Source organism: Apteryx rowi, unplaced genomic scaffold (genome assembly GCF_003343035.1).
Source record: "Apteryx rowi isolate R43461 unplaced genomic scaffold, aptRow1 scaffold_691, whole genome shotgun sequence".
NCBI classification, from domain to species: domain Eukaryota; kingdom Metazoa; phylum Chordata; class Aves; order Apterygiformes; family Apterygidae; genus Apteryx; species Apteryx rowi.
The window spans coordinates 146,167-174,152 of record NW_020450973.1 but is presented as its reverse complement, the minus strand read 5'-3'; the positions used below and the strand labels follow the sequence as shown (position 1 = coordinate 174,152).

Genomic DNA, 27,986 nt, shown 5'->3' with positions numbered 1-27,986 from the left:
GGTCGGGCGCTGCCGCCCGCGTCCGCTAGGGGGAGTTGTCCCGAGCTCTGGCGCAGGCGCACTGAGGCCGGTGGGCGGGAGCCCGGCGCAGGCGCTCGGAGGCGCGACGCCGCGTCCCCCCGCCCCCCTTTGGCAACAGCTTCCAGGTCACGCCCAACCAATAGCCTGTTCCCCGCAGTGCCGCTGATGTCAGCGGCACCACGTGAGCAGCCAGCGTCTTGCGTCAGAGGCAGGTGCTCCGCCGAAGGCGGTTCTTTGCGGCACTCCCGAGTCCCATCAGGCAACGCGCGCTTGGTGTGCTTGCACTCTATGGTAACCATAGAGATCCACGGAGGTGGCGGATCAATACTGGGACGGCGGCGGCCGTGGCGCCGTGGGGAACATGGCGACGCTAGTGCTGGACAACGGCGCCTACAACGCCAAGATCGGCTACAGCCACGCGCACGTCAGGTGAAGGCCCGGCGGGGGGCGGAACGGGCGAGTGTCACCTTTATCTCTCCCCATGCACCCTTGTGCCGCATCCGCCCTCCCGTGACTCCCCGCCGGCGGCTCCGCGCACGGGAGGCCGCGCCTCACCTCCCCCCGCCAGCCCCCCAAGCGGGGGCTGGTCGCGAGCGCGCCCGCGCCTGCCGCGGAGGGCGGTGCGTGCCGGGCCCCGCCCCCCTGCGGCGCCCCCGGGCCCCGCCCCCTGCGGCGCGTGCTGGTCTCGCGGCCGTTCAACCATCAGCGCTCCCCGCGAGGCGGTGGGGAAACTGGCTTTGTCTCCTTATGTGCGCCCTGCCTGGCCGAGGGAGGGTGCTCGCTCCCGCGGGTGGCGGCGCCTTGGCGCGGGGAAGCCCCCAGGGCTCTGTGTCGTGGCCGTGTCCTCCCCGGTTGCGGAGGGGCGCAGGGCTCGTTGGGTGCCCGGGTCCCGGTGGGGGCTGAAGCCAGATGCGCGTTAAAGCGCGAGGTCAGGCGTGCCCCGAGCAGGCACTGCCGCCCTCGGGCAGCGGGGCTCCCCTGCCCCCCGCTTACAGTGGACTTGCCCATCTTTTCTAGCGTTATTCCCAACTGTCAGTTCAGATCAAAGACGGCGCGCTTGAAAACCTTTACAGCCAACCAACTGGATGAAATTAAAGATCCGTCTGGCCTTTTTTATATTCTCCCTTTTCAGAAAGTAAGTAAAATATCCCGAGTTTAACAGTAGAGCATGTTGTTAATTGATGTTTTAAGGAATATATTTTTCATAAAGTATGCCACAGTTTGAGGGCTAGATACAGTACTGTACAAGAATCAAGTTCAGCAATATGAACTTCAGAACTAACAATGCTTCCATAACCTGCCAAGCAGAAAAATGTGTATAGGAAACATGATTTATATTACTTCTGTAACATAGCAATTAAAACATTGGTGGGGAATGCTAATTGTGTAACATCCTTTATCCTCTCACCTACCTAACATTTACTCCTTAATATATAGTTGGGAAAATTTAGGTATTTTTATTCTCTAATTTCTTTATATTACTAGTCTATCACTTGTCACTTTTAGATTTCTAGTAACTCTTAACCAAAGTGCAATTGTATTTTCTAAATAGTGGTTTGTTTATTTTTTTCCAATTTGCTATAGGGTTACTTGGTGAACTGGGATGTCCAGAGACAAGTTTGGGATTATCTTTTTGGAAAAGAAATGTATCAGGTAAGAAACGTTTTTTTATTGCAGATTTGTATAGGCTAAATACTGACTAATAGAAATGACATAAATATTTCAAATACTGAATAGATGGAACTATTAAGTTTACTGTTCTTTTTTAAAGATACTTAAATTAGAATTTTTTTTTTGTTTACTGACGAGAACTATGACTGAGCTCTGGTGTAACAATTTGGAATGCATATAAAGTTCTTCAGTCTTGTGTGTTCATACTGAAGTGCATATGTTAAGGTTTAAATGCATGTCAATATAATTAGGAAATCAAGTTAGTTTAAAAAAAAATACAGTGTATTTATAGATTAAGAAATTGTTGATATAAAAAAGAGGGATAAAGTAAGACAGTAGGCCAAAAGACATAGGTTACTGTATTTTTAACTGCCCATCAGTAAGCAATGCATAAAATAAAATTATATGGAATTTAATTTTTCTTTTTTACCACACCAGCTGGACTTAGCCCAAAGAGTGTAGTGAAGCTTCTCTTTTCTAGGAAATAATAGTTTAAAGTTGTTTAAAGTTAGTAACTTCCAAAGTATTTCTGTGTAACACCTAGGAGGCAGAATGGTATTGAGAGTGAAAGTAATCCTCAAGATATCTTTGTATATGTTTAAGTATGGTGACAATGCTGACTTCTGATATCGAGCTTTCAGTTTAGTTTTGGAACTAGATTTAGTTTAGTCATGTTTTCAAGAAGTTTTTTTTTTTTTTTAATTCTACTTCATGAGTGAAGACTACAGAGCAATACTGTTGGGAGTATTTCTAGGGCCAAATCCAGTTATGATGAAAATACTCTGAAGAAGTCCCTTCTAAAGGAGTTTGAGATATCAGTAATAGCAGAAAGTCTGGGATGTTATGCGGACCTCATTAGTAGCCATTGAGAATTTTGTTGTTGATTTTTACTTTGCTCAGGATGTCACCTTTGGTTAATTGAAAAATAATGTCTTGATGCAAATGCCAAACTGTTAGAGATTTATTTATCTTTCTGTTGTTGATAGGATCACAGAATCTTGTGTGTATTTAGTGTTTCTTTATTGGTATCCCTTTGTTTCATTAAAATCTGTAAGGGTGGTAACATTAAAAACAGGAGAAGAATACCTATGAAGATATTTGTTTCTATTATGTTTTAAACCATGAATGTGATACAGTTGTATCACTGCTCATAAAGTCTTCAAAAAAATAAAAAAAGTAAAACTCTAAGTCTAGCTTCTACAAATAGATATGGCAAGTAGTAATCACATCTCCAAATTTTAATGCTCTTTAATTATTGCAATATGTGGTAGTGGGATATTCGCTTCCAATTTTTGCGTAACGGCACTCTTGATGTATTTTTTTCATAGGTGGATTTTGTAGATACCAATATTATTATCACTGAACCTTATTTTAACTTCAGTTCAATACAAGAATCTATGAATGAAATTTTATTTGAAGAGTATCAATTCCAAGCAGTTCTTAGAGTAAATGGTGAGTATGTTTCTTTCTAGTTCGTATTCACGTATTCAAGTTTAACTGATATCTATAAAAACATAGTAAGGAAATCTCTTCATTTCCTTTCCTGGTCCTCTCTAGCTTAATTAAATATTTTTATATAAATTCCTCCTATATTCTCATACCGCTGTCTGAAAGCGTGATAGTATATAGTTAAAGGAAATCTGAGGAGAGACAAGAGGACAGAGCTATTTGGATGAATTCATCCAAATCCAGGAGATAGCATAGCATTTGAGAAAGCCTTTCAAAGATTTGCATGAAGATTTTTGACAACCTTCCTCTTTTCTTTTGAACTAACAAATATTGCATAGCATTATAATAATGAAATACATTGTACCATAAATGGCATGTGAGAATAATATCACAATGACCCTTCTGAAAGATAGCTGGACATAAGTACCTCTTAAGATAGGTTTGATAAACTGTGGTGTGCTCAGTCTACTTGGACTTTAGGGGAGGAAACCAAACACGGACCAGAACTTTTAGAAGAAAATAAAGGGGTGAATACACAATACTTAATTTTATCCACTGTCAGAACTAACTCATCTGGCTCTAGTATTCCATTCTGAGTTCTTTGAAGTCTGTCAAAGGCATGCAAAATTATGAAGCAAAAACTCTTTCATATCAATATAAATTCTAAAAATGTATATTGATATAAAATGGAAATTTTTTTTTTTGTATTTCAGCTGGTGCTCTTAGCGCACATAGATATTTCCGGGATAATCCATCCGAGCTATGTTGTATCATTGTGGATAGCGGATACTCTTTTACACACATTGTACCTTATTGTAGAAGTAAAAAGAAGAAAGAGGCAATTATCAGGTAAACTGTATTGTTTATTTTCTAGAAGTGTTTTTTTTGCTATGCCTTAACAATGACAAAATTTCTTGTGTTGTTCCTTTTTTGTAGGATCAATGTTGGAGGAAAACTCTTAACCAACCATTTAAAGGAGATCATCTCTTACAGGTAGAGCGTGCTGATCATCATCTTGAGACCTGATATGAAATAAGCCAGAAGTTTGTGGAGATACTGGCATTCATTCTGTGACTTTTAGATTAACTCTCTTTAAAGGAGAAAGGAATCTTTGTCTATTATAATCTACTGGCTGACAGTTTAAGCTGTTATTTTTAGCATTAGTGGCCTAATTCATCAAAGTGCAGGACTCTTGAAGCTGCTGAGGTTATCCACATGTTCACAATTATATGTACTTACATTTTTTTTTTGAGAACTCCCAGTAGTAGATCATCAGCCAATTTGTTAACTGTCAAATAAGTTATACAGTTTGATTCTACTCATACCACAAATAGAATAGAATAGAATCAGTTTTCTTTAGGATCCTTCAGCTTGGAACCTCTTTCTAGGTAAAGATCTTTGCTAGTAGAACTAATTGCAGGATTATGCCTATGGCTCTTAGGAAGACAGCTCAAAGCTATCAAACAGTAATACACTACTGAAACACATCATGAAGGGTTCATCGCACTCTTAGAATATTTGAGCAAATGCATGTAAATGTTTGTATTTACTGAATTGTGAAATAGGAAACTAGTAAACTCACTTTTACATGCCAGGAATGCTTTTGTAAATTGCATTAAGTACTACTAAAGCTACTAATACAGTAGCTTTCTGTGATTTGAGAACTATAGTTGCCCATCTCCAGTGGAAAACAGTATAGTTAATCCTAAGACTTAGTTATTCTCAAATTACTATTTTATCTTTTACATAGGCAGCTACATGTTATGGATGAAACGCATGTAATTAATCAAGTGAAAGAAGATGTGTGTTATGTGTCTCAAGACTTTTACAAGGACATGGAGATTGCCAAGTACGTATACAATGGTATTACATACAAGAGATGTTACTTCTGAATAATTTAATGCACAACCCCCCCCCCCCCATATCCTAATTAGAAAAATTTCCAGTTAAGTCAAAGGAGTTCTTGTCAGAGTAAAGCTGTTAGGATTTGGAACTTGTTTTCAACTCTTCTACATTCTTCTCTTTCAGATTGAAAGGAGAGGAAAATACGGTAATGGTAGATTATGTTTTGCCAGATTTCAGCACAATCAAAAAAGGATTTTGTAAGGTAACGATAGTAGGATTTTTGAAATTTCTTTGGACGTTTTTCTCCTGTAAGAGTCTAGCAGAGAGAACAGAAAGATTTTTTTTTTCTTTTTTCCTGATGCTGCATTGTACCTTCTTTGTGTGCTTATGCATTAATGGGTAAAATTTTCAAAATGCTTGAGCAAAGAGTCCAGATGCTTTTAGAAAAACTGTGTGATTTGAAAAATGAACAGTACCATAGGGTCAATATTACTCCCTTTCTTATTCTGGTGGGAAAATGACAAATTTATTGTTATCTATTTTTGATGACTCATCTGTCAAATTGTTATACTCCTCTTTCTTATGAAGATTCTATATAGTCTGTAACTGCTGCTGAAATACTCAAAACTCCAGGAATGTTTTTATTTAGTGTGCATTCTGCCTGAAGTTTCTTGATTTATAGCAATTCAAGTTTATAAAGATGTTAATTTGTGGTATAGATCTTATTCAGATGTAATCCTGAAGCAAAGTTCTAACTGCCATATATTTTAGCTAAATGGACTTGCTAGCCTGAGAGATTTTATATTGCCTTTGGTTCAAACTCTGTCTTAGTAAGTGAATGTAGTTGCTGTACTGGTAGTGATTTCTGTTTATGACCACTGTAGCTAGCAAGATGATCCTATGTGCTGACTCTGTTTTTTTGCATGTTTCTTTCTGTTTGAGCACAGTCTTATCTATCTTCTGAGATCTTGTAAGCTTTGTAAAGTTTTTAAAAGCAGTTTTTGTACTTTGTTTCAGTTTGTAAAAAGTGGAATTACCGCAAGGTCTCCTCTTGTCTTAGATGGGAGGGAGTGCAGACAGCAGATCACTCATTTCCTTAGGAAGTCAAGATGAAAAGGGAATACTATTTTCCATCATAGCATTTTGAGTTCTATTACTTAATACTGATTTTTAATGCTTGCAGCTTTCTATGCTTGTGCTTTGTCGAAAGAGCTCCCCTCAATTATTATGTAGCACCATTTTTTTTTTTTAAGGTGGAAGATGTTTTCTTCAATAACTAAGTCTCTCTCTGAATAAGATTCAAATACTTTGATAGGTAGTAATTGGTAGAATTTAATTGGTAAGGGCAAAAGTCACTTCAAATTTACTACCAAAGTACTTTTTTTCAAGCTGATAACTTCACTCTTAACTAGATAAATGATAGAGTTCTCATTCTAAATGATTAGAGTGAAGATTAGAAGGCATTCTAGAGCCTATATTATTCTTAAAAGATTTGCTGGTAATATGACTTAATTTAGAATATACCGCCTATCTCTGTAGGACATGAAAAAGATTAGTTAAAGTAGCTACTCAAGAATATATTTACTTTTCTTAAACAGTGGTTACTATTCATGTCTTTACTTTAGCCAAGGGAAGAAATGGTGTTAAGTGGAAAATACAAGACTGGTGAACAAATACTTCGTCTAACAAATGAAAGATTTGCAGTTCCAGAAATACTCTTCCATCCTTCTGATATTGGCATTCAAGAGATGGGAATTCCTGAAGCCATTGTCCATTCTATTCAGAACTTACCTGAAGGTATAACTTCAAAGATGTATATATATATTTTTTAATTGAAGCATCCGAAGTGTCTTAGGAACCTAGTACTCTCAATATGTCAGTTACTAAATTGTAGTGACCTGTTCTAACTGCTGGTCTGTGTTGTACACCCCGAGAAATGATTGGTACTTACAAGATTCCCTGTAGGTTTCCCAGTACTTAGTTGTCTCCCTCCTCCCCCAATTAATCACTGTAGACTGAATTCCTCCTAACTTTTTCTAATGAGACCTAAATAGCTTTGATTCTGGGATGTACTTGGACTTAGTTTTGGGTTTTAAAATACCTTTCTTGATCATTGAAAGAAAAAAGTCAAAGCAACTAAAATAGATAGTAAATTAAGCAACAGATTTTAGCAAAGTCTAAAACCTTTTTGACTTTTGTCAGCAATAATACTAATGCTTTCATGTTATAGATTATATAAACATAATTCTAATAATTACAAGAAGACTTGCATAGGTTATATATCCCATCACATAAGTACTGTTACCTTGGGGCAATGAAATTATATAATTTCAAAAAAAGTACAAAATTTCTTCTGAAATGGGACTGTCTACTGGCAGGTATGAAATCTAACATAGAAGCCTGAAAGAAAACGTTATCCAAGCCAAACTGAAAATCACAAAGAACAGAGGGTGATCGATCACTTTCTTGTATTTCTTACTAAAACTATTTAGTTATTGTGATTATCAGATGACCAGAGCATTCTTACATGGATTAGGTGACCTATAGTTATTTATTTACCAGTGTTTTGTTTCATATATAAGCTATTTGTGTATCTCTTACTCCTTTTCTAATTTGTAACAAAATTGTGGGAAAAACTTTAATCTATAAATACATATGTAGTTTCTAAATAGATTTATTTATTTTCAAGAAATGCAACCTCATTTCTTCAAAAACATAGTTCTGACTGGAGGAAACACCCTTTTCCCAGGCTTCAGAGATCGGGTCTATTCTGAAGTTCGATGCCTTACTCCAACTGATTATGATGTTTCTGTTATTCTTCCTGAAAAGTAAGTCCTAAAGAGCAAAACAGAACAAGCTTCCTCTAGCAGAATAAACTGTGAAGTTGGATTTTTCTTGCTGATTGAAAGGATACTTAGACTGAGTAAAAGGATTAAAGATTAAGTCAAAGTTGTCAAAGAAGGATGTTCTTAATCAGTATATTTTCAGACAAACTGAATAATTAGAGACTACCTGCTTGTGTTGTACTTTGCCTAATAAGACTGATCCTTAAAGCGCTTTATACAGATAAATCTGTAAGACTGTCGTTAAGTGAAGCAGATGCTTAAGTATTCTAGAGCAGAGCTTAATCTTAGAAAAACTTCAGTATATGAATGCTACTCCATCACTATTAATGTAGCCACTTCAGGAATTTGGAAAGGGTAATAACTGTTCACATTTTGCATAGCTGAGGCAAGAAAAGTAGTTCTTCACAATATCAAAAAATATATATATACACATATACACAATTTATAAACTATATGTAGTTTATAAACTATGTATATACTTTATATAATGTATTAAAAAGTAAATAGGTGGTTCAAAATCTCCTAATTTCATAGCCCCTTCACACCTGTCTCTAGAAATTAATCTATCTGCTTATACAAAAAGAGAACAGTCAGTCCTGCTAAAATATGAAACTTTCTCAAAACTATTCTGGAGCTGGATGGTTTGATTTAGCAAAGTTATCTTGGAAAAGTTTCTTCTAATTTTGTATTTTGTTAATGTTGTCTTATTAATGGGTGTGGCTAAATGAATGTCTTGAAATTATTACTGCATACTTTCATTTTAAATGAGTTTACAGAAGACTAATAACTTTGTTCATTTTTCAGTCCTATTACTTATTCTTGGGAAGGTGGGAAGCTCATTTCTGAAAATGATGATTTTGAAGATATGGTAGTAACTAGAGAAGATTATGAAGAACACGGACACAATATCTGTGAAGAGAAGTTTGATATATAGCATAATTGGATATATCGTTATTCCATTGTTTCACTAAAAATGAAACTTTTTGAACTACAGACTACTTTCTGTATGTTAGGACTGTGTTTTAACTTTCCTTCCTATACTTCATACATTGTGAAAATTTTTTTTTTTTGGAATTGAAAAAATGTTACAAGCCTAATACTATGAAATGTGCATATTACTAGTTGGTTGCATTTTCATCTTTTACTGACAGCTTCATTGTATTCTTATTGCAAAAGAACTCCTTAAGAGCATGAAACAATAAAAATACTGAATGCGTGTTTATACTGGTGTGACACTATCTTGATTTCTTCTCACCATGTATTAAACTTTACTTTTTCAACATGAATAGTATTCTCAACAACTTGCACATGCAACTGGGTGGACAAGGGACAGGTAGGTGCTGACTCAGAAGCTAACCAGATGCAGCTCATGGCCACAGAATAGCCCTTTTAGGCAGACTGGTCTGCAATTTGCAGAAAAGCAATGAATATCACCAGTGTCCTGTGTCTCGTATGCCCTTTCTCCTACTTCATGTAAAAAGCAGTACACTTACCTAGCTCAGAACAAAGAACACTGCTTTAGGCAGTTGTCGATGGCATGGATTAAGCAGAAGTGTCACTGGATTTCATGCTCTTCAGTGGTCTTTGGCAAGGTCCAAGGAAGGGAGCACTAAAGCATTATCAGATATTATTCTCTTCTGAAAGTTATTCTTCATGATGATCTACAGTCCCAGAGTACAGTCATCCAACTGGGTGACATGATCAGTGGTTTGCTTCCACCTGAAGCAGAGATCAAGAACTCCATGGTAAGGACACATCTGCCACACTACCCCCAAAGTTCAGTTGTTTCTGGTCTGCAGGAAGATAGCCTTCATCTTCAAGTGTTATGCAACACTTGTGAGTCCTTTTGCAAATAGCTGTCATGCAGTTAGTGTCCTGCTACTGTCACTGGGTCATCTTGCTACTAGGGAAACACCAAACCAGTGTTGTTTCCTAGCAGCTCCAGCAGGCACACTGTTGGATCTTCTGGGATGCACAATGGATTGATACTGCCATTGGAAAGAGTACTAGAAAGGTTGAGGAGGGAGCATAAAAAGAGCAGAAGAAAAAGTGGAAGGAAAGGGACAATTTAGAAAAGAAGGGGAAAAAAAGAGATTCAAAAAGAAGTTCCACAAGGAGAATGGCAACAGATGGTAGGGCAAGTACAGAAGGAAAAGGGTATCAGGGCAGGGGAAATCTTGGTGGAAAACAAAGGAGCAAATTGCAGAAGGCTACCTCAGGGCTAGAGATCAGCAAATATGAAGGCATAGGTGCTAGTTAGCCCCTTATATAACTCAAGTGGCACTTCATCATGGAAGCTCTCAGTTGTTTGAGAGCCTTTTATTGACCCATGTGATCACAATTTGCCCTTGTGGACTTGAAGGTGGTATGGCTCATTCATTGGTTCAAAGCTTGATATCATCACACTTAGAGCTGGAAGGCACTATGCACTCAGCTGGAATGGATCTTCCAGTTCGGTTACATCCAAAAGGACTCTAGTGTGCATGCAACATACTCATGTATGTATAAAGTCAGTTTACCCAATCATAAAAGAAACATTAAAAGAAGCTACTTTTAACATTCCACCTCCAAGTTAGACTTAAACCTTAGATAAGAATTATCAGCTATAAAATTTAAACCAAAGTTAAAATCAAGCAAGAATTTAAATCAAATTAATATACCTGCTAATCAAAAAAAAAAATTAACTTCCCCTTTATGGAAAAAAAATATAAAACCATAACAACTACTAAAGCCAGATGGCAGTAGCATAATATATTTTATGTAAAAGTTACAAGATTACTAGTTAGCATGAGTTGTCTGAGCATCTACATGACCCCATAAAGCATTTAGAACCCCTTATGCAACCAACTGGCAACACAGTAGGTTTTTCATAACAACTTTTACACTTAAGTTTACACTTAATATAATACCTTTAGAGGGCATTCATATATTAAATATATAGGAGAAATTGCAGTCTATATTGACTTAATTTATATATAGAAAGCAAGCCCATAACTGTCAGTATAACTAAAGCTAAAATGGTCAGAAAATGTCAAAGAAAAATAAGGAATAAGACAAAAAGCTGGCCAGTTTGATTACCAAGTGCTAATAGATATGTTTGTCTTGCACAACTACTGCTACTAGCAGATGCATTTATTTACCCTGTATTAAGTAAAATTCAGTATTGGTAAGATGTCATTGCCTTAGATAAGATAAAATTATGTTCATAATACAATAATAAAAGGAGGGCTCTGCTCCAAAATGGTGTTTTTTGGTACTGAATCTGTGTTAATTCAGAAGCTCCCACCTACAAATGCCAAAAACCTTCTTGGAGAGGGAGGAGGGAATCTTTGAATTTAGGTAAGATTTCTCCCCAAATAAGCTGGTCAACTGTAATCTTCAAGTATGAACACTTCAAAATACATTACTATTCATATAACCACAGACTTTTTATACTGCTGCCACTGGTTACAAGAGTGGCCTCTGCATTACCACAATCAGGAAAAGGGATGTCATGATAAGAGAAGACTAAATTCCTGAGGCTCAGTCCTTCCCTTTCTTCCACCCTCCCCCCCGCCAGAAGTCACCACATGAAGTGCTGATGCTTTATAGGTGTTGCTTGAGCTTAGGGACCTGAAACTTTTCTCGCACCACAGTCTGAAGATGTGGCCTCACAGAAGTGAGAAAAGGGAACTTCAAGATACCTTGACCATGCCCATTTCCCAAAATGATCTGGAGATGATCTCTGCACCAAGGGTAATTGATCTAGTTATGTGGCCAGCACCATAAATAGGGGAAACAGTGTGCATACCACCATCCTCCTAAGATCACTGGTAGCATTAAGATAAAGAGATATCCTCATCTCTGTCTTCTATTTCTTTTTGACTTTGCATGAGCATACAGTTAGAGCCACGGTGCTCTGACATTCCAAGTTCTGTCGAGTTTCTCCAGTTGTTTCCTAGAGGCCTCAGAACAAGGGCATTACAGAATAGAGGAAGAGAGAAGTAATACCTCCTGATCCTTTGAATAACTGCAGGAGCCATACAGGAGAAGGTTGGGGTATTAATGCAGAAAAAAAAAATCAACACCTGCAAGTTCTTATGTACAGCTGTTATATTACCCTGTGTGTGAGGAAAATACAGGCCATCACTTCAAGAAGTCTACTATGCTATTCTTATAAAATCCACATTTAGAGGCCCTCGTGTCAAATCTAAATCTTTAAATAACTGCTTCACAAAATTTTCATCATGTTTTAGCTGGGACTTAAAATTAAGTACAGAAGTATGGCCGCTGTTCCCACAGAAGCAACAATAAACCTTTTCTTGCTAGCAGCCAAACAAATATTCTATGAATAGAAGTAAGCCTCCTCACTTTGAAGGCGGTATCACTTATTCTTTAAGAAGATTGCAGTGGAAAGTAGTTCTGTGCTAAATTCTTCATTTTGGAAATTTTATACTTGAAACACAAATTCATACTGAAATGATTTTGTAACTCTATGCTACAAATCTTAAACAGATTCAAATGCGAGGTAAAAGTTTCCCTATCAGGTGATTCTGTATCAAACATTGTTAAAAATAAATGACAAAACTTTCTGAAGTCCAATACAGTTTTCCTGAATACTGAAATATGACTGAAAGTGTAACAATAAAAAATAGTAATCTGTAGCTTACTCAGCTTATTTTGTTTAGCAGGCCTTTCCTTATACTTAAATTAAAAATATCAAGTTTCCTTCAACAGAAGATTCAAAGTCAGTAGATCTTTCCTCAGGGTAGGAGAAAGAGAGCTCTTGAGAGCTCTATTTTACTTTGTCTGCAGAGTCTGCTATTTCATTGACTTGGGTTCTCTTTTCTGTAAAGGACATAGCTCATATTGTCTATCACTGAAAGAAGTTTTAAAAAGATTTTAAGTATGTTTTCAAAATGATAAACTCTGAAAACAGGACCCAGGCATTTAAACACTTACCATCTCTTATGTTAGGTCAGAAAGATTATGTAAAATTAATAGAAACAACCAACTTCAAGGACATAAGTTTAGAGTGAATGTAGCTCCCCTGCCTTTATAAACAATGTAAGCTATCTAGTCTGACAATTTTGTGCTGTCATGAAACAAGACGACAATCCCTTTGAACTGACAGTAATCTTGGCCACTTTTTGTTCTATGAACTGAAGCAAAGCACTTGGCAGCTATGAACTCCTTCTGCTGTTCGCCTGAAGCATTTCCCTACCGTTTCATCCCTGGTTCTGTACCTGCTGAGCTGCCTTCTCCTTATGAAAGCACTATGAAAATGATAGACAGATTCACCACTCTCATGTCATGTTTTATTATCCATCATTTAAATTAGCACAAGAAAATTCCAATCAAGTTGTAAAGTTCAAGAAATTAAAAGAAAAAAAAAATACAGATTTTCTAAAGCCATTCCCATTTCAGCTATCCTGCAGATTACCACATTATCTCTCCTTGTTACCAACTTCAGTATTTTGGGCAAGACCTAGTAAAATGCCTGAACAAAACAAACAACCAAACCAAACCAAACAACACACAGAAAAGAAATGAAAATCTCATTCACCCATTATTCAATACCAGAGGCATTTAACTGAGCAAATACTTTCCCTGTTTACAATTCGCAATAACCTCATTCTATACAGACTCCCTCTTCTGGGAAAATGAGAAAAACAAAAAAAACCCACACCCCCACATAGGGTCAAAAAAGGAATACTTGTGGCCCTGTAGTCTACTAATTATGACATTCATCTCTGAAGGGGTTAACTTGCAGTTTGTTCCTCCTCCAGAAGTTATTTATGTATTTCACACTGGACAGGCACTGTTAAATAACAAGTGTACGAACAGGCAGGTGGACAGAGATTTCAGATATGCAACCTGACTTCTAGCAGGGCTAAATCACTTATCAAGGCTATTCAAGACATGCAAGTTAGTGCTACCTATTACCTGCATCCACAGTTAATTATAACTAAAAATTGGAATCATTTTTACTTGTAAAAGAACAGAAAACAGCACTTGTTTTCAGAAATCTTTGGTATCCTGGTAATTTGACCATGTATTTGAACACCAGCTCAAGATGTAAATACTTACAGAAGCATATTCACACAAATTAGAAATACACATACTGAAGCGAGTCCAGCAAAGGGCCACAAAATGATTAAGGGATTGGAAGAGCTGTCATACAAGGACAGGTTGAGAGAGCTAGGATTGCTTAGTCTCAAGAGAAAGTTCAGGGGGATCTTTATGAACATATATAAATATCTGATGGGAGGAAGTAAAAGACAGACCCATTGTTCTCAGCAATATCCAGTGAAAAGACAAGCGCCCTAGCTGAAATACAGGAAATTCCACTTAAATACAAGAGGAAAAACAAACAAACAACCACCCCACCTTTTTTACTGTGAGTGGTCAAAGCCTTAAAGCCAAGAGAATGGACCAGGTTGCCCAGAAAAGTTGCGGTGTCTTTCTCCCTGAAATTACTCGAAACCCTACTGGACACAGCACCCAGTGACATGCACTAGTTGACCCTGCTTTGAGCTGGGGGGTTAGACTATACGATCTCCAGAGGTTCCTAACAACCTCAAGGATTCCACAATTCTATGTCCTATAAATAATCAAATGTCTTCCACGATGAATGTAACAAATAATTAAAGCCTCCATAACATCATATTGCAAATCATTTCATGATTTGAATCAATACTTGTCAATGTTTGCTTACCACCAACATGTCAAGATATGAGCTGACATATTTTGAACTTACTAGCTTTGCCCCATGCACTGTGAATCCATAAACCTTATCATAGCGTTTATGGCAAATAACTGTCAGGTCTAGAGACCTATCAAACTCTTCTCGTGTTAAAATAGCTTGGTCATCAAGTATACCAGGAGACCCAAAACAAGACTGATTTCTCAATTCCCGCCCCCCCCCCCAAAATATCTTTTTTGATTTGCTCTTATGGACCTCCCTAATTAGCAGCAGCTCAGTCTGTCACAGTGGGGAAGTAATAACAGGCTATAATTACTGACTGCAATCATACACAGTTCCACCTGCATGAGCTTTGCCTGCTACTGAATAAAAAGCAATCTAGCTGCTCCTAACACTTTTGACACTCTTTGTACACTTCTGCAATACGTAAGGGAGTCATGACCCACAGTTTGAGAATCATGCAATTCTATTATGAACTAGAGATAAAAGGTTAAAAATCTTACAGGTTAGCAACCCAAACATGGCTCTGAATGTAGACTTAGCTCAGCTAGAAAGCCATGCCAGGACAGAAGGAAAAAGTGCCAAACTCTGAACTCAAAGCAGCACAAGCAGCTGTGCCATTATTGACTAACTAGATGGATGCATAAGAGTACTTTTTGCTCAAAAGATTCATTAATTAGAATTAATACTTTTTAACTGCACAGTAATTTTGATAGTTTCCTGAAACTGATGATTTAAATATATAAGCAGAACATGGTTTGTACCTACAAGTAATAATCATGAGCAATTTTCATATACATTATCTCCTTACTTAAAAAAAAAAAGCACTGATGACTAACCATTTACAGTGCAAAATTCACATTTAGTTTTACAACCACTACAAAAGATGAGAAAATGGTATTTCTGGAATTCTTTAACTAGTTTCTTCTTCTGCTTCAAAGGAATAGTGGGATTATTGTCCATTTCTTGAACCAATGCCAGAAGATACTGATTTGTTTGTTGTTTTTGATCTTCATATTCTTTAGGTGTCAAACGCTGACAGAAGATGAAGCCTTTATAAGAAACCAGAGGTTCAGATCAATTTTTATGCATCAAGCAAGAGTCTCTATGATTACAAAAACGATCAGAAACATAGGTATGTTGATATTCCAGTTCAGATGCAATTATAACTCTCTACAAGTGAGGTGAAATGGACAGCCCTCCACTGAGCATGGATGAACATGCAAACATTAATTGCAAAAATAAAATTGAACAGCAGTGTTACAAGTGTGAGGTCACAGATGATTTTGTATGGCAAACAGGCCTGCAAGACAAAGAACCAATACAATTCTTGCAAACAGACGCCATACTGAAGAAAGCTACAGAAGACAAGACCTGGCACCTTGCAGTTGTCATGATCCTTGTGAGTGGATCAGGTCCATAGCAAGGCCCAGTACAGCATGCAAATAAATAAATGCCATGGAGAAAAATTTGCCTCTGAACCACACTTCTGAATGAGCTGAAAAATACTTTAATCCCAGACACACCTAGTGTCAAATGGCTTCTTTTTAGGCTACATCACCCTTCTGTAAGTCTAAAGTTCTTAATAACCTTTGTGCTAACCAAGAAATGGAAAAGACTTTTTTAAAACTCTAAACAAAACCATCAAGGTCTGTGCTATTAGCGCCTCTAACTATTGTACTATGAGAATTTTTAGGTACCTCATGGCACAAGTATGTCACCCCTAAAAAATAAAACCAAGTCAAATACTCAGAAACCAAACTACAAGCAAGTCACTTCAGGGGCAGGGAAGAACATATTTTGCACTGTTTTCTCAGAAACTAGTTATTTAGTGGAAAAAAAAATTGTAAAGTGTTCAGACTAGAGAATCGAGAGAATCCTTGTTCTCTAATGTTCAAAGTTCAGTGCTCTGCTTTAAGCAGACAATTTAATTATTTGGTGAATTAGCCACTTGGCCATTTATCTAGTCACTTCCATGCTCTTCTCACAGTAAAGGAAAGTATTCAATGTGAAATTTTAGTCAAATACCGATAGTAAACTGATTTTTTTAGAAGTGTTTCTATAAGAACGTGCATCATATCATCTACCTGAATCGATATCTGCATCTTGTCCTTCCAGCAAGCTTTCAAGTCTCCTACTAGTTAGTTCCAGAAGAGTTAAAGGAGTCTGAAAATACAACCCCACCAAGAACAATTACAAAAAAAGATACTTTTTTATTTTGAGAATCTATGGCTTTTTAGATTATCAGTTAGAAACACAAAAATTAACTGCTGATGAATCTAAGGCTACCATATTTAATTAATTATACATTCAAAATCTCCACAAAATTGCACTGAAGCACACATGCATATGTTTGATTATTTCTGAATTTCAGACCAATAGGAGTTACTGTCTCACACAGAAGCAAGAGATTATGAACCTGGTTAACACTGAACTCCTGCAAAAATCAGAGTGGGCCTTGAACTGATTCCAGCTTATAACAAAGGCTCAAGTGCAGCTGTGAAAAGGCAGTCACCATCCATTCTGCCATCACTGCTATAGAGCAATAAGCAATTCAAGTGTCATATCTGGCTCCACCTCCAATCACGAATCAAAGCCCTAAGCTTATTAGGGCCCTTAATAACCCCCAAAATTGTTTTTTGGCTGTATACAAACTCATACAAAACCCAGACTCTTTAATCACTTAATACTTCCAAACTAAACTGTAGCTAATTAAAAAAAATAAAACCAAGCCAACAAGAAAAAAAAAAATCCTACTCCTACATCTCTTAATTTTAACTGAGGGCAGAAATAGAAATGAATATATTTTAATAAGAAATTTTATAACCAAGAATGAAAAGAAAGTAGAGAAGCATTACCCATTTCAATTTATTGATTGAAGTGCAGAAAGTTAATATAGGATCTGGGAAGGCTGATCTTTTCATATACGTGACAAAATATGGTGGAACATAACTAAAGCAGGCAATAAAATATTTCTCTATATAACTGAACATAGCTAAATAGGAAGGCCATTTCATTTTGAGGTCTTGTTTATTTTCTTTAATCTAGAAGTTACTTTTTTAAAATACCAAGGGAGCTCCTGGAGCTGACAAAGCTATGAATGTGTGCTGGGACACCAGGCATGTTTTTCAATATACAACTCAGAATATGTCAACAAATTTCTAACTGAGTAGGACACTGCAAGATGCCTGAAAATTCAGTAGAAAGCCAGGAGAAACAAGGTGCCAAAAGGGTTCTCTAAGATTTTTTTTTAAAATACTCAAAATACTTTCTTAATGAAAATGAGGCAAATAAAAAGAGAGGATATTGTATATAACAGACTGTAAAGCTATCAGAAAGGTATCCCCCATAGCCTGGAATAGCTTCTACCCTACTTGACCACCAGACGGAACATTAAACCCCTCTCTTTTGACCTCCCATCCCCATAAAGCCACTATATGGTACTTAACACTTTAGGTGACAAAGTCTTCACACTAGGGAGAAAAAACAACAACAAAACCCCACACCTTGGAGAGGTCAGAGTGATTGTCCATCAGAAACTGAACCAGCAGTTCTGCCTGTGTTTTTGACAATGTCTTGTTCTGTAAAATGAACTTCGTACAAGTCTTGATGATCACTGATCTGTTATCAAACTAGAAAAAGAACAACATAGATGTGTCATTATATCTGCTTGCAATGCATTAGCCAAAGGCTAAATATAACAGGAGGCTTTCAGTGTAGGAAGAACATATTGAAATTTGCTTTAAAACAGATCACATGAGAAGGCAGTAAATAAGATACTTTTAACTCTTGATAAAAATTGTTAGCTTTACTATGGGAAAGTGCTATTTCCCACACTAAACATAACAGATACGTACTTGTTTTTGTAATTTGTAGCCCTCAGATTCTGATGCAATGGCTATAAATGTCAGCAGTCTATGCAGTTCTTCTCGGACATTTGGTGCTAATAATCTTAAATAAAGTTGTGATGCCTCTAGAGCTTGTTCTGTTTTTCCTTTTTCTGCAATAGAGTAAAAGAGTGTATCCAGTGCAATTGTGTTTTCAAAGTCAAGAATATGTATTTAAAATATATTTTAAGCCCAGTATTATTCCCAGTTTATTTCAGCAAAGCAGGTTAACTCAGTGTCTTCTAAAAATCTTTTGAAAAGACTCAATACAGTATATAATCAATATAACCTTAAAGCCTTTGTCTATAGCTAGACAGGTAACAGATAAGCTTGGAAAATATCTCCAGGACATTACTATGCTCTGTATACAATGGGCAAGTGCTGAAGTGATGTTTGGACTGCTTGTTTTTCCATATCTTTCTTTGTATCATAATCCAGGATTCAGCTCAAACAATTAAAAAGCTGAACAATTTTATCTTTTTAATTGCTCTGAGGTTCCTCCCCTACCTCCAGTCCCTTTTGAAGCCATTCTGAAGCTTTTTTTGAGGAAGAGCAATAAGGTGGAAATAACTTTCTATAAAAATCCATTCAGTTTATAATTCTAGTTATATGAATTTTGAAAGCGAGGAACCATCAAGAAGTTAAGTAACTTGCTTAAGGCAAGAGCAAGATGGGAGCACATACAAGAATAGAACCCAGGTATAGTTTTCTGGCCTCTGTCCTGTTATTAGGACTGAGATTACACTTTATGAGAAAGAATCCAGGACTTTCAGGGGTGTTCCACAGGCCATTTAAATCCAACTTGGTTGGATTTAAAAAGATCAAAAGAGCAAGTAAGTGACCTGCTTGGAAAAGAAGAGCAGACAAAAAGCAAGAAAGAATGGCCAAAGGAGGTGACCAAGGTGAGGAAAAAAAATTCTAGAGATCAAAAGATTATGATTCAATGAACCACATGGGTTATTTTGACTGACTGCACTCGACCATTCATAAGTAATGTAGTCTAAACCTGTTGCTCCATTTATTTTAGGCAACAAGGCACAGCAGCATGCTTGTCTTCAACACATATCTGCATTGTCACCCATCTTAAATCAAATTGCTTAGGAATTTAGGGATATACTATGTTTAACTGTATATACATTGATAACAAAAAATAAGAGTTGTACTACAGTCAACTGCAACACCTCTCCTCTCTCCAAATTAGTTGTGAAAGAGTTCTAAACATGTAGATATGCATGGCTATTTTGAGCTACAGCCAGAACAGCACTTTATCAAAGCTAATTGTACTGGATTCTACTTGAAAAACACTATTAGAATGCAGGCTGTTATGCACTGACAGCCATAACCAATTCCATAGCCCTAAGAGGGAAAAGTAGTTGTAAAAAAGTTAAGCACAATCTTCTGATAGTGGCCTAGTGTGGACAAGAACACAGGTGAGAACAGACTTAAGAACTCAACCTGTAATATATTCAAATGGGCAATCATTTCCTAATGATGAATTTAGGGTTACTTCCTCAAAAAGAAACAGTGTTCGTTAGAAACTGCTCACAAGGTGTTTTTACCCAAGTTGGAAGAATGACAAAATTAAAGAATAAGAAAATAAGATTAAGAATAAGAAAGAAGATAACCACAGGACATGTTGTTTAGATTAAGAAGCTATTTAAATAACAAAAAGTCCTACAGGCAATTACAGCATTAAACTAAATAGGAAGAATTATGGAACTATCTTTCAAATTGCCCAGAGATTTGAGTTGATTTCTTCTGATTTTGGATTCTCTAATTTAGCAGTAGTCTCTTATACTGGTTTACACCAGTTTTGTATTTAAACTGCATATTTAAACTAAAATATCTTTAAGTTAAGGAAACACTTAGCAGAATTTACCAGCAGCTAAGTCAGTTATTTCAGATTAGCATTCTTCTGTTAGTGGTGGGATATGTAATTTTGTCATAGTTTCCCTTTCATGACTCCTATTATAATTCCACTTTTTTTCTCCATAACAAAATACAGCTGACGAAATTATTGCCTTTTGTATCTCTACGAGTTTTTGGACACTGCAGCTACCTTTGCTCCAATTTTTACACGGGACAACTGTGTTCCTATGCCAGCAAGCTCTACCGAGTTCTCTGAAAACTAGAACTTTTGTTAATATTTTATAAACCCTACAGTACTGAAGAAGTAACAGAGCCTATTTAAGGTAGGATTAATCTTAAACCTGTATTTAAATTAAACCCTTCTGCTTTACTTGTGGAAAGCTGTGGGGAGCTTTTGGGGATTATACCCCGAATCAGAACTTCAACAGCCCCTTGTATCATTTCAAATAACTATTTATTACCTTCAAAAAAGAAATCCATAACCTACAAAACCTTCTTCTAGTTAAGTAAACTATATAACAGAATGATTTTACATCTACATTACTGGTCACAAGTAGCAACAAGGGAAATTCTGACTAGAGATAAGAAATTTTCACAATGAGAGTAGTTATGTATTAAAAGAGGTTAACCACAGAAATTGTGGAATCTCTATCCTTGAAGAATTTCAGAACTCACCTAGACCAGACCCTATACAACTTGATCTGTGAAGTTAGCCCTTCATTTGAACAGGGCTTCAGACCTGTGACCTCCCTCGGAGGTCCCTTCTAACCTAAATTAAAGCACATCTGCAATGTTATTGCAGATGTTATGATTCAACCTTTATTAATACTTGGCAAGTTACACCCTTTAGACAGCTTTCATTCTTACTTTTTTGAAAGTTGCTCTTACCTAGAAGTTCTATAATTCCTGCATGAATATCGAGATCCTGAGTGGCAAGAAGGGAGTCCTTCTTTTGACTATAATATTTAATTATAATATCAAAAAGAATCTTCTTGTGAGTATTCAGATTGCTTGGTTTGTTATTGCTTTGAGGTAACTGCTGACTAACCATCACTATGAATTGGTCTGGGAAATACTCCAAGCATTCAATTGCAGCATAGAGCCATTTGTCAAGCCTGCAGAAGGAAAAGTTAGTTTTAGTGCTTATTTTAAAATGCTTTGCCTAATGTTATTTCACCCTTTGAAGAAAATCAGATAGAAAGAACCATGCAGGTACCGCCACATATTTGAACCACAGCATTAACTTTGTTGCTTATTAAGCAGTTTATGTATTTTACTTCACTACAGTAGTTCGAAGACCTGCTCAAAATAAGTAGCTTTCAGTTTTCCTGCACTACAGATCATGTGCCTGAGGTATGTCCAGATCAAAAGAAAGCTGCAATCATACAAGACAGTCACTGACTTTATGACATTTGTCAGATTCAGGTAGTATTTAAACCAAACACCACCACTCCCTAACACACACCATGAAAACCCAGAGCTAATCAGAGTGTAAAAGCCAGGGACTGGTGCTTTTGAGAAGGAGAGAAATGAGACAATCAGTCTGAAAACAAGGACAATCAAAAGGAATTTCAAGCCTGGAAGAGTGTGGAAACCAATAACTAATTGGGGCCGGGGAGGAGGAAAATTCAAAAGATTCTTACAAAACAGTCCCATTGCTCAGCTACTTATTGTAGGGTATGCTTGTAACATTAAGCCATGTAGAAGGTCACCTGATCTGCAGCCCATGAAAAACATTTTTCTAAGAAGTCCCTAGCCAAGGATGACTAAGATGATTAAGGGACTGGAGCATCTCTCATATGAGGAAAGGCTGAGAGTGCCTTCCTTCTTCATTCTGGAGAAGATTGAGGGGGGGATCTTATCAATGTGTGTAAGTATCTGAAGGGAAGGTGTCAAGAGGATGGGGCCAGACTCCTCTCAATGGTGCCCAGTGACAGGACAAGAGGCAATGGGCACAAACTGAAACACAGACAGTTCCCTGTTGAACATGAGGAAAAACTTCTTCACTGTAAGGGTGACTGAGCACTGGAACAAGTTACTCAGAGAGGTTGTGGAGTCTCCTTCTCTGGAGATATTCAAATGCCGTCTGGACACAATCCTGGGCAATGTGTTCTAGGTGACCCTACTTGAGCAGGGGGGGTGGACTAGGTGATCTCCAGAGGTCCCTTCCAACCTCAACCATTCTGTAACTCTGTGACTATGTGTTTCTCAAGAAAAAGTGTACAATAAGTAATACTGTTATTTAGATAACAGCTTCCTGGAAAGTATTATGCAACATCACCCCAAAATGAAGAACTGGACACTTGAAATGCTGATTCAAGACTATTAACATTCTGAGACACTACCTCATAGTGGTCTGTGACAGGAATTTATTGCTGGTCAATAGTTTAACAGCTCTCTCCATCAGAAATGTGATCAGTTAGTTACATCTAAGTGCATGATTTCTCAGTCAATTGTGGCTTAAAAAAAAATTGTTTACTTGGGTGGGTTTTTCAGCAGTATATGGGAAGTGTTGAAGTAATTTATCTTAACAGACTGACTTCTGAGAACAACCTGAGGTTTTTTAACCTTAACAGTTAAACTGATTCAAGTTTCCCATGCAAAGACTGCAGTTAACAGTACTTTAGAGAAACTACAGTCCCCACACAAAGCTGTTTATATGACCTACTTCAAAGGCATCATTTTTTCCTAAGCATCTAATGCCTCTGTGACTTAAGTAGGGAGAGAACATGTAAAGGCAATATAAAATTCAGACAGAAAACTCGTTGTTCAAAGATGCTGGAATGTCAGAGAGGGGAAGGGAAAAAAGTCACCAGCTCAGCTAATTCGTACAAAAGAAATCCAGAATTATAGAATTGGGGGGTGGGGAATTACTCTTATCTGACTCCTTGGATACAACGTAACTTGAACTAAATCAACAACTTGTGAGAAGATGAAAATATTATTTAAGATCTATAGAATCTCTTATTCCTGTCATAAAAAGCAGAAGCAGATTTTGGAGTTGCTTCTGGACAGCTAGATAAACATGAACTTCAGCTGCAAGTGCTGCAGCCAATAAGCATAGGTCTTGGATGTGTAGGTAGAGTAATACAGTAAAGCAGAAATAAGAGGTTAACAGCCTCACTTTGATTATGATGCCATCAGCACTGCAAACAAACTGCATTTAGTTTTATCATCCATAATAGTTCTAAAGAGCAGATAAACTGGAAAACATCCTTGAAAGTTAAATATTCAAAAAGCAGTCTAGCTAGCTTTATAAAAGAGGATGGATAAAGCAGAATTTGATTACAGTTTGTAATTACTTACATGGAGAAGAGGTATTTGATTATATCAAATATAACAAGTCCCTGTATCTGAAAGCTAAAGACAGAAAATTTAAGATAAAAGAAATTATGTATTTTTTCATCCTTTTAAAGTGGGTGCAATTAACCCTAGAACAACTTTTAACACCAGTGAAGATTCTTCATACCTGGAATTTTTCATTTCTCAGGCATGTAATTGTTTAGGCCTAAACAATATATGGTCTACATAAATGCTGTTCCAGCCACCCACTTAAGTCATTTGAAAATAAATTAATGAAGCAAGCATAAGTTTAAGGACTGAGACATAGACTGACTATTTTCAGAACAATCCATTTGCTTTACTTTTTTTTTTTTTAAAAAAAAACAATTCAATTTATTAGCAAAGAACCAAATAGACTCTAAATACAGAATAGGAACTGCATAGAAGAGATTGTAAGAGACAAAATCCACCAATGACCTAAGAATCAAGTACAGTGGAAATATGAAACTAGAAAGAAATAGTGTATATGAAGCCATTCTTTGAGAGAAAAAAAGACAAAACAGGAAGTTAGAGCGCTATCCAACAATAAACCTGGTTAACAAGCAGGAGTTTCACTAGCTTATATAAAACTCTAAAAACATCTTAAAATATTAATATTTTCCCACTGAAATAAGAATATATAAAAACTGTAACAGAGATGATTTTTAGTACACAGATAGACCTCAATGTGTCACAAATGACTAAAAATCTGATTGATTTGGCAGAAATAAACATTATTAGGACATATACACATGAGGAGATAACGCCTGGATATATTCAGTAAAACTACAAACTAAGACAGAGGTCAGCCCAGGTGTAATTAACAGGAATACTACAAAAATAAAACAAAAAAAACATTGAGAGCATGCAGACATTTTTACTTTCATATATCCTTCATATCATATGCATCTTTCAGTGCTACAGCTTTGCTTCTTCTCTGCTATCAGTAACAACAGGTACCTTCTGGTTTTTACATCTTCACAGCACCAGGAAACGTGACTAAACCCCTTTGAGCCACTCCAACTACAAAGACCCCTTAAAAAACGAACAGATTTGTTCTGGGTCTGTGGGGTTTTTGTTTAACTTCTGGTATCTGTTATAGGGATCTCAGAGTGAAATATCTACTCTAGAAACTAGCAGTATTTTCAACTCTTGTGACATCATTTTTAATGTACTTAAAAATCCTCATATGCACAATCCTAGAGACATACCTTTTGTGACTTCCTTTAGCAGTTTTGAAAGAAGCTAACAAGGGAAAGCACATTAACACCATCCCAGTTTAAGAATATTTAAGTGTAACAACATCTTATCTTGCTCACTTAACAGCGATCTTAAAACAAGAGTGAAATAAAATGTATGCTAATAAACTTTTTTTTTTTTTTTTTAATAAACACAGATTTGTAACTTACCCAGGCAAGTTTAGGCTACACGTAACCTCTCTGTCCAGGAAAGTATTTGAGATAATCAGGTCTTCTTCTCTGCAAAAACAGTCTGTTTTTCTCTTTACTGAAGATACCAGAATATTTTCTAGAACTGGAACATCAATTAATTGAAGTAGTCGTAGCAGAGTTTGCTGTTTCCAGACATCATCTATTACTGACATAAAAAAAAAAACTTCAGAAATAAAATATTAACTCATGTTTCTACTTGATAAAGAATCCTTTAAATGTTCAAAGAAAATAAAGTAACAGCATAGTATAATGTAAACATAGGTTAAGTTTCTTGGTTGGGGAAGGAAGGGATCAAAATAGGGGTACTAAGCAAGAAGGCTTTAAAGAGAGCGTGTCTCTCCTCTATCATGTTAGATGCAACTAACCTACTCTAGTATTTTAGTAAAATGTACAAAAAAGAAGAGCAAAGAAACTGTATAATAGATATATTTCAGAAAGGGGCAATTTAGTCTTGCAAAAACATATTTCTTTCTAAGTGTAGCGCAAACACATTTTAAAAAGAAAAATTCAACCCTCACCTCTTTTTGAGAGCAGTTGAGTTGGTTCATTAACCCTGATCTTTGGAGGTAACGATGGATGAACATTTATTGATTGCAGTAGCTCCTCTATCCTCTTTTTATCAGCTGCTTCTAATGCTAACGGGTTTGAAATGGTTGTTTCACACTTCATCCTGATACAGAAAAGAAAAGAGACTGCATGTATACAAATACAATCAGGACACATGTATCTTTCTCTCAATTTCCAAACTGCAGATAGATCAGAACTCTCAACCTTAGGGCTACCTTGCACCTGGGATTTATCCTGCTGCCAGAAAAACAATCACCCACCTATGCTTTGTGGAAAGGGGAAGAATATTGCCTCCAAGCTCTGTTTATGGGTTTCATTTCACGCCAGCTTCTCACTAGCAGGTCATTCATACCAGCTCTCAGATTTCAGCACAATCATGCAGGGTCCATGTGACAAAAGGGAGACAAAGTATAAAGAGATCTAAAATTTTGATTTTTTCTTAAGCCTTTCCAATGATTACTTGGTCAAGACAGAAGACTGCACAAAAGCTTCCAGCAGCCCACCTGTATTGCATTTCAAATGCATTAACATTGACAGAATACCAGCAAATACCAACTGTTAATATTTCAACTGGGGAGGCCAAGAAAGAGAATTAGAGTAAAGGAGGCCAGCATGAGGAGGGGAGCAAAAAGATTCCTAGGCCTATGCTACTGTGTTAGACTCCACTCTAGATAACAAGGAAGTGGTCAATTTAGCATTACTATGAAATGCTAGGTAGCATCTGTGATTCAGGCAAAACATTTTCCAAAACTGGCATGCAGCACTACTTTTCAGAGGTCTCCAACACCTGGGTTGGATATAAATTTCTGTAAAGTTACCCATCTTAACTTAAAAAAGCAAAACAAGCAAAAACCCCCCAAACACACATAGGAAAAACACACAAATCAGAAAGTTCAGAATGTCTCACTTCAAATGTCTTTTTGTCTTCTGTCCATAAATTTGCACAGGGGACAAGCTCTCATTGTCTTTATTCTTTCTCAGAAGAAGAGGAGTAATATTGCTATTCACAAATTTATAGAGACTGTTGCTTGTGTCTTCAAACTCTGGTTCTTTTTCATTCTTGAACAGGTTAAGTTTTGCTCCAACTGGTTCAAACACCTTGTGATCCATCAGTGCTTGGCATACACGGACTCCCTTCAGCCGAGAAATATCATTACAGCTTAGGTACATGCTTTGCATAAGATGACTCAGTACTACATCAACAGCATCTGAGCCAGTAAAACAGTTTTTATATGTTTTTAGATGTTGTCTACGTCTTTTTATTTCCACCTGACTTTGAAGAGCATGAATAATACTGTTCCACAATTGAGTTGCTTGAAAAGGACCAGCACAATCTGCAAAACATTTATATGAACGTTTTTATAAGTATGCATATATTCACTGTAACACTTAAGCATATTGCTTTACTGTGTGAAATCAGTTCACAACATTCTCCAGCAATTAACCCTAATTTTACAAAAACATTAGAAGCCACCACTCCATAAATCAGTCCTTCTTGTAAGTTGACTTTAGCCTGCTAGATAAGCACAGAGTCAACAGAAGAGAATTAGAGGGCACTTAAAAAAAAAAATTCTTTTTTGTTACTACTGCATACTGCATTCTCAATACTATACCAGAGCATCAGTCTATTGCAGATGTCAACAGCTGGTACCAAAAAGGCTAGTACATTGCTTAATGAAGTTATCTGATACCTCCCCCAGAATGTTTCTCTTTCACATACCACTCTAAGCTCAGCAGACAACAAACTGACATCCACAATAAATTAAGCCTCTCGGCCCCCCATTTTTCCTTTATTCTGAACACGAGTTTAGACACAGCTCCAGGCTCAGCCTCAGCCCTAGCAGCGAAGTCCCCTTAACCATGACTACAGGAGGTAAAGATGGAGGAACGCTTGCTGAGCGAAGCAACTCCTCTGTCCTCTTTACATCAGCTGCCTGCAGCGCTAGCTTCGTCCCGCGCGCCCGCAGGCCAACAGTCCTCCCCGCCCCCCCGGCGCCAGAGCCTCGCGGAACTAACGGCTGGAGGGAGCCGTTAAACGGGCGGGCACGCGCCCCCCCCCTCCCCCGCCAGGGGAGGAACCGCTGCCAGCCCCAGTGCTGCTGCGGAAAAGAAGACCCGGCGGCGCGGGAGGAAGGGAGGAAGAAGCCCCCTCTTCCCCCACCTCGCCGCTGCTGCCTCCCGCTGCCGCGCCGCGGCTCCAGCTCGCTCTGACTCCGGAGCCGCCTGAAGCGCGGAGTCAAATAAACCGCCATGTCCGGAACCCCCGCCTCTACCAGCCCGGCTGGCGGAAGCAGCGGCGTTACGTCACTTCCCTCTGAGCACCGCTCCCTGCCCCGCCCCCGCGGCGGAAGCGAGGCGCGCGCAGGCGGCGGCC

At 37.5% G+C, this 27,986-nt stretch overlaps 2 protein-coding genes across 8 annotated transcripts; one reads left to right on the top strand and one right to left on the bottom strand.

The window, feature by feature from the left end:
- Positions 1 to 196: 196 nt before the first annotated feature.
- Positions 197 to 9,054, top strand: ACTR6 (ARP6 actin related protein 6 homolog). Of its 4 annotated transcripts, none has more exons than XM_026086391.1 (11): positions 197 to 450; positions 1,039 to 1,156; positions 1,606 to 1,674; positions 3,021 to 3,144; positions 3,855 to 3,990; positions 4,078 to 4,134; positions 4,892 to 4,990; positions 5,170 to 5,248; positions 6,612 to 6,783; positions 7,706 to 7,814; positions 8,637 to 9,054. In XM_026086391.1, the coding sequence occupies exons 1-11, from the start codon at positions 383 to 385 to the stop codon at positions 8,764 to 8,766; spliced, it is 1,161 nt and encodes a 386-aa protein (XP_025942176.1). In that variant the 5' UTR covers positions 197 to 382; the 3' UTR covers positions 8,767 to 9,054. The 4 variants fall into 4 exon arrangements, with proteins under 4 accessions (XP_025942176.1, XP_025942179.1, XP_025942177.1 ...); XM_026086394.1 differs by having other exon boundaries at positions 198 to 450; positions 7,736 to 7,814; XM_026086390.1 differs by having other exon boundaries at positions 200 to 450; positions 7,676 to 7,814.
- Positions 4,093 to 27,892, bottom strand: DEPDC4 (DEP domain containing 4). Of its 4 annotated transcripts, XR_003256788.1 has the most exons (10): positions 27,774 to 27,892; positions 26,520 to 26,946; positions 25,564 to 25,715; positions 25,004 to 25,190; positions 21,162 to 21,388; positions 18,375 to 18,517; positions 18,024 to 18,149; positions 16,605 to 16,683; positions 9,326 to 9,551; positions 4,093 to 4,163 (listed from the first exon to the last, which is right to left on the bottom strand). XR_003256788.1 is itself a non-coding variant. In XM_026086388.1 (9 exons), the coding sequence occupies exons 1-9, from the start codon at positions 27,862 to 27,864 to the stop codon at positions 15,352 to 15,354; spliced, it is 1,650 nt and encodes a 549-aa protein (XP_025942173.1). In that variant the 5' UTR covers positions 27,865 to 27,892; the 3' UTR covers positions 13,108 to 15,351. The 4 variants fall into 4 exon arrangements, 2 of the variants coding, with proteins under 2 accessions (XP_025942173.1, XP_025942174.1); XR_003256789.1 differs by lacking the exon at positions 16,605 to 16,683 and having other exon boundaries at positions 18,022 to 18,149; XM_026086388.1 differs by lacking the exons at positions 4,093 to 4,163; positions 9,326 to 9,551 and adding an exon at positions 13,108 to 15,569.
- Positions 27,893 to 27,986: the final 94 nt, after the last annotated feature.

What these genes read in the sequence shown, in the direction of transcription:
- ACTR6 (XM_026086390.1), top strand. Translation starts at nt 383, where the DNA reads ATGGCGACGCTAGTGCTGGACAACGGCGCCTACAACGCCAAGATCGGC. An exon ending in ATATTCTCCCTTTTCAGAAA is followed by an intron (nt 1,157 to 1,605) that starts GTAAGTAAAATA and finishes AATTTGCTATAG; the next exon opens with GGTTACTTGGTGAACTGGGA. An exon ending in TTGGAAAAGAAATGTATCAG is followed by an intron (nt 1,675 to 3,020) that starts GTAAGAAACGTT and finishes TTTTTTTCATAG; the next exon opens with GTGGATTTTGTAGATACCAA.
- DEPDC4 (XM_026086388.1), bottom strand. Translation starts at nt 27,864, where the DNA reads ATGGCGGTTTATTTGACTCCGCGCTTCAGGCGGCTCCGGAGTCAGAGC. An exon ending in AAGACAAAAAGACATTTGAA is followed by an intron (nt 25,716 to 26,519) that starts GTGAGACATTCT and finishes TTTCTGTATCAG; the next exon opens with GATGAAGTGTGAAACAACCA. An exon ending in AGATGCAGATATCGATTCAG is followed by an intron (nt 15,570 to 16,604) that starts GTAGATGATATG and finishes TTTCTTATAAAG; the next exon opens with GCTTCATCTTCTGTCAGCGT.